The sequence below is a fragment of the Ipomoea triloba genome, chromosome 8, assembly GCF_003576645.1.
Source record: "Ipomoea triloba cultivar NCNSP0323 chromosome 8, ASM357664v1".
Taxonomy (NCBI): domain Eukaryota; kingdom Viridiplantae; phylum Streptophyta; class Magnoliopsida; order Solanales; family Convolvulaceae; genus Ipomoea; species Ipomoea triloba.
The window spans coordinates 8358239-8363414 of NC_044923.1; the positions used below are offsets into that span (position 1 = coordinate 8358239).

The 5176-nt window shown below is 38.0% G+C and overlaps 1 protein-coding gene across 5 annotated transcripts; it reads right to left on the reverse strand.

Moving 5' to 3' along the window:
* Positions 1 to 331: 331 nt before the first annotated feature.
* LOC116026687 (yrdC domain-containing protein, mitochondrial-like) lies at positions 332 to 4938 on the reverse strand. Of its 5 annotated transcripts, none has more exons than XM_031268045.1 (6): positions 4641 to 4938; positions 3770 to 3861; positions 3403 to 3625; positions 2149 to 2324; positions 1767 to 2058; positions 332 to 769 (listed from the first exon to the last, which is right to left on the reverse strand). In XM_031268045.1, exons 2-6 carry the CDS (start codon positions 3843 to 3845, stop codon positions 700 to 702), a joined length of 837 nt encoding a protein of 278 aa, XP_031123905.1. In that variant the 5' UTR covers positions 3846 to 3861; positions 4641 to 4938; the 3' UTR covers positions 332 to 699. The 5 variants fall into 5 exon arrangements, with proteins under 5 accessions (XP_031123905.1, XP_031123903.1, XP_031123902.1 ...); XM_031268043.1 differs by having other exon boundaries at positions 3770 to 3864; XM_031268042.1 differs by having other exon boundaries at positions 3770 to 3907.
* Between the last annotated feature and the right edge of the window lie 238 nt (positions 4939 to 5176).

A 5176-nucleotide genomic window follows, 5' to 3' on the forward strand; every position in this document is an offset into this window, starting at 1 on the left:
TTAGACTACAGATTTATAAGGTCCAAAATATAATTCGGAAATGAAGTTATAAAAAAAACAAAACAAAACAAAAACAAAAGAAAAGAAGAAGATTTTGCCTTTCCCTGTAATGAGATGGCAATGAATAGTAATGTGGTAGAAAGATAGTTGTATACTTGCATGGTCTTTTGAGTTTGTCCTCTAGCATTTACGTTTGGTCTGTGGGGTATTAACTAGGACATGCAGTTGATGAAATTTGTCCCATTTTCTCTTTACAAACCAAAACAACAATGAAAAAAGTGATAATACAGAAGTTTCCCTTCCCTGAATCCAACACTATAAAAACAAAACAAGAAACAAAATCAAAATCAAATATAATTCATACTATTTAGGAAGATACAATTGAACCATTGAAAAAAAAACCCTTTTCAGTGTTTAAAAAAAAAATCATGGTTCTATACCTGTATGTGTTTAAGAATGATCTCCAATAATATCGACAATTTACTACCCATTTTTCATGCGATAGACTTCAGTTCGAATCCTTCCCTTCCCTTATATTAGACAAAAGAATGATTTCAGAGGAATGAGTGTACAAGAAAGTAGATGATCAGCAACATTGTCAGATTCACCCATGCTGTCATCCACCATCCTAAATCTTGGTTTTGCACAGATGAATCTTGTCTCCAGCCCTTTATGCATCTCAATCAAACATGAAAAATCTCACTGCACACCACTTCCATCTTCTACCAAAGAGTGTTTTTGGAGGATTGCAACAGTCTCTTCCTCCGCACTGACACAACAGTAGAAACTTGTCAGCATTATGCACTTTGTTTATAAAACTTACAGACTTTTTATGTATAGGCCGTGTATTCTGTAATCAACACAGTGAAGAGAAGTGTAATGCCCTGGGACATAGCTCAGTGATGAAAGCCTGAGTGTGGCTGTGGTGGCCAGCAAATTCCCGGGTTTGAACCATGCAAGGAGTAAGATCCTTGGAAATAAGCAAGCACTCAGATCATTGCGCCACTGAGGCACATCCCGCGATTTACCTCCTCACACAAGCTCCCTAGAGCAGGGGACCTGAGGGGTCCTTAGGTTTGGGGTTCAAACTAAAGTGAAGAGAAGTGTAAAGTAAGAATATATTTGTAAGTTCGAGGGCATAATATAGAACATGCATGAAAATATGCAGTCATCTTACTGGGAAGAAAATGGTGAATTCATTACTTCACAAGTCTTCAATATTGTTAAATGATAAGTTAATTACCTCTAAACCTACATTCAATCAAACCTGAACTTAAAAATAATAATAACAATAAGGGAAAAGGGTCAAATATGCCCTCAAACATTTCATAAGAAGTCAATTAGGTCCATGAACTTTTAAAACGTGCAATTAGACCCTCAAACATGTCAAAATAAGGCAATGAAGCCCACGAACCGGTAATTGACCTGTTATTACCGGTCATTTGGATTTTCCGGCCACCGGCGATACAGTCCTACGACTGGCGACGACCGAATCGTCGCCGGTCGCCGGACAGTGTCGCTGATGTCGTCGCCGGTCGCAGGACAGTGTCGCTGATGGCCGGAAAGTGCTGCCGGTGGCCGGAAAATCCAAATGACCGGTAATAACAGGTCAATTACCGGTTCGTGGGCTTCATTGCCTTATTTTGACATGTTTGAGAGTCTAATTGCATGTTTTAAAAGTTCATGGATCTAATTGACTTCTTATGAAATGTTCGAGGGCCTATTTGACCCTTTTCCCTAACAATAATCACAAATTGTATGCGTACCTCCCAGGTCTTAAGATCTTGTACTTTCCTTGCTTAGTGAGATCCACCACTGTTGATCCTGCACGCCCAGCTGGAAGTACACCACCATCATAGATGTAAGCACAGTGGCCCCATAAGTTCTCAAAATCTCTAATGTTGATGCTACTGGGCTGTCCGCTTAAGTTTGCACTCGTAAGTGCAAGTGCACTTCCAGAACAACGGGCAATAACCCTAATAAATGTATTATCGGGCACTCGAACCCCTATGCTCTCAAGTCCAGGGTTTAAAGACTTCTCAAGGATACTTGACTCACCTACAAAATATTGAGAAAGTTCAAATTTGGGTACAAGTAAAGTACCTTCTGCTAGAATTACTAAACTAAACAATATGAGGAGCTACAAACCTCGTCTTAGCACGACAGTTACAGGACCAGGAAGTAGACAATCAAGCAAGCCATGATGTAAATGATCAGTGATGGCATATTTTTGTATGTCTTGAACATCCCCAACACAAATTGCCAGGGGATTTGTATATTTACGACCTTTGATATCATATATACGATTAACTGCCTCAGCAGAACTGCAATATGAAAATGCATCATGAAATATATAATGTATGTATTACAAACTTGCTGAAGAAAAGCAATACATAATTTATGCAGCACTATGTAGTTCGAAATAAATTAATGTGCCCTCAAGTTGGTTTCTTGCATATAGCATTATTTAATTGCTAAAAGATCAAATTAGCCCTTAAGGTTTGCAAATTCTGTCAATTAGGCAAAAACTTTTCAATATCTGGTCAAATCACCCAGATTTTAACAGAATTCTTTAACTCTGTTAAACATAGGTGACAAGTTCCGAGCATTTAGACATGTCACTGGGTCAATCCAAATTAACCATTAAACTTATCCTAATCATCAGACATGCTAACTATTATTTTAAAATAATAATAATAATTATGAAAGTAAAAATAAACTCATAGAGAAAAAAATCTTGGTAGCTCTCTCCCCTCACTTTTACGTCACCACCCCAATATAAACAGTAAACTCTTACTGCACATCCATCAAACATTATCCTACACATGTAAGCTATCATTATTGTAATTAAAAAGTGTAATCATTCAATTACTTAATTTCAGTTATCCGAAACAAAAATGATAGCTAAATCACTAAGGCCTAAATTCATCAAAGAAATGCTTCTCCTTCAAGTGCCAACAAAACAGTTATAGACTAGAAACTGAAGATCCCATAACGGGAACTAGAAATCCCAATCCAAAGAAGTTTCTGAATTCAATACCCAACTTAAGAGAAACAATAGCAAAAGAACTTATTCAACTTTCACTCTTTATAAAATTTTAAGGATGTACCTATATCATTGAATGCTCTAGCCATACTATTGCAGTAATGCCCACTTTCCTTCTTGTACTTAACATCGAACATCAAAAATGAAAAAATGTGAATGCATAAGAGCTGAAGCTAACTTACTGAGCATTCCAAAATAGAAATCACAATGCACACATAAACAACATCAATGCAGGTAAAAAGTTCCCAAATAAAGAAGGCAACATCAAAAGCAAATTTTCTATTAACAAGCTATAACATACAAAAGGAAGGAAAATAAATAGGTCAACTTAGGAAGGGGGAGGGAGTGGCATTTACCAAGCATCACAAGCAAAGCCATAGAGCGTGTCAGTGGGGACAGCAATAACATTCCCAGACTTGATAGCTTCAATTGCAGCTTCAGCATAATCCTCTGTTGCTGGTTGCACCACTCCCATCCTATCAATCTCCACTCTCAACTCCATCTTGGTTTTCACACTAACCCCAACAAAGCACCTCTTGCGCTGCCCCAATCTCACAAACGCAAACTTCCCAATCACCCCTAATAACCCACATATACAAACAAGAATCTTGAGTGCAAAGAAATAAGCATATATCCAGGACGCTATTTGTTCAAGTTAATTACAAAGAGACAACAAAACAAAACATAGAAATTTGTAAGTATTATACGAGAGAGTGGTAAAACCTGGGGAAGGGAGGAGGACGGGGTTGAAGAGGGGCAGCCACTGGGAAATTCTTATGGTTTTAGGGCCGATGCACATCAGGAAAACCTGCTTTCTTCTGGGAAGATATTGGCATGCTCATTCAAAAACAAGTCTATGCCCTGTTTTGTTGGAAGATACTGAATAATGATGCTTTATTGACAAAGAATCAAATAATTTAGAAGGGTTTGAGAGGCTTTGCTACTTTAGGGCATAAATAGAGTTGTCAGAACGGGGCCGGCCGGCAACCCAGCCCGCAACCCAACATAACCCACCATTCATTATACAGTAGACCATAGTAGGTACAGAATGTGTCAACTATACAAAATCAAAAGTTTATTTTTGGACAAGGTCTACAATGCAAGGTAAAACCTGGTCCATGGTATAATTTGCCAAGAATAAGTAAAGGAGCAACTGCCAGCCAGTGCTTTAATGTGATATACAAATAAAGAAGCAGCCAAAGAACAGTATGTCACTCTGCACACAGTGGCCCTGTTTGGTAAATAATTAGTCTATGAGTCAATTTTGGCTTATTTGAACACTATTAGTTGTTTAACTTGGTTAAAAAATCAATATAAATATTTGGTTAATAAGCTTTTTGTAACTCCAAAATACTAAAATTGAAAAGGCTACTTAAAGCAACTTTTCAATTAGCTTTTTTAGAAAAGAAATTATACCAAACAGCTAATGTTATGACTAATAATACTTTCTAACCAATCATCTAACAGTCATTTACCTATATACTATATGCATAAACGGTATATATACATTATACAAACAGTATGTAACTATGTATATACAAACAGACGAACAGCATATATATATATAAAACATCACAGTGGACTAATGACTTACAATCTGTCGACAACAGGATGGCCCCGACGGCGGAGTGAGGCGAGCAGCGAGACAGACGGGTCGACGGTGGGCAGATTGAAGAGACAGAGGAACAGAGGCGTACTGGCGACTGGCGTCGAGAGAAGCGTCGGCGATGTGCAAAGTGAGGGGCTGCGTCAACGGCTCACGACGGAGCGGCTTGCCGGCGGGGAAGTTGAGGTGTGAGTCGGCGTCAACTCGCGAGGGAGGAAAACACGTCGACTGGAAGAGGGATACGGAATTACGGATACTGTTCAATTTTTAAATTTGGGGATTTTTGGCATTGTTTGGACAAATTGAAATTGTGAATAGATTTTCCTTTTTTATTTTTAATAGGGTCATAGGGACAGGTTAGTCTGGCAAATTATTCTATCAACGGTCCACCTTGCATGGTGAATCTGAGTCTAAAATAAATAATTTACATACTGAATGTTCACAATATATATACACTAAGGGTGTATTTGGTTCACAGGTTTTGATAGGTATGAGTATCAAAGTGATTGTTATTGTTTAGTTGA

Coding starts and splice junctions, on each gene's coding strand:
- LOC116026687 (XM_031268045.1), bottom strand. CDS start 3,845: ATGTGCATCGGCCCTAAAACCATAAGAATTTCCCAGTGGCTGCCCCTC. Junction 2,059..2,148: donor AACTGTCGTGCTAAGACGAG/GTTTGTAGCTCC, acceptor AATATTTTGTAG/GTGAGTCAAGTATCCTTGAG. Junction 770..1,766: donor AAGATCTTAAGACCTGGGAG/GTACGCATACAA, acceptor CTGTTGTGTCAG/TGCGGAGGAAGAGACTGTTG.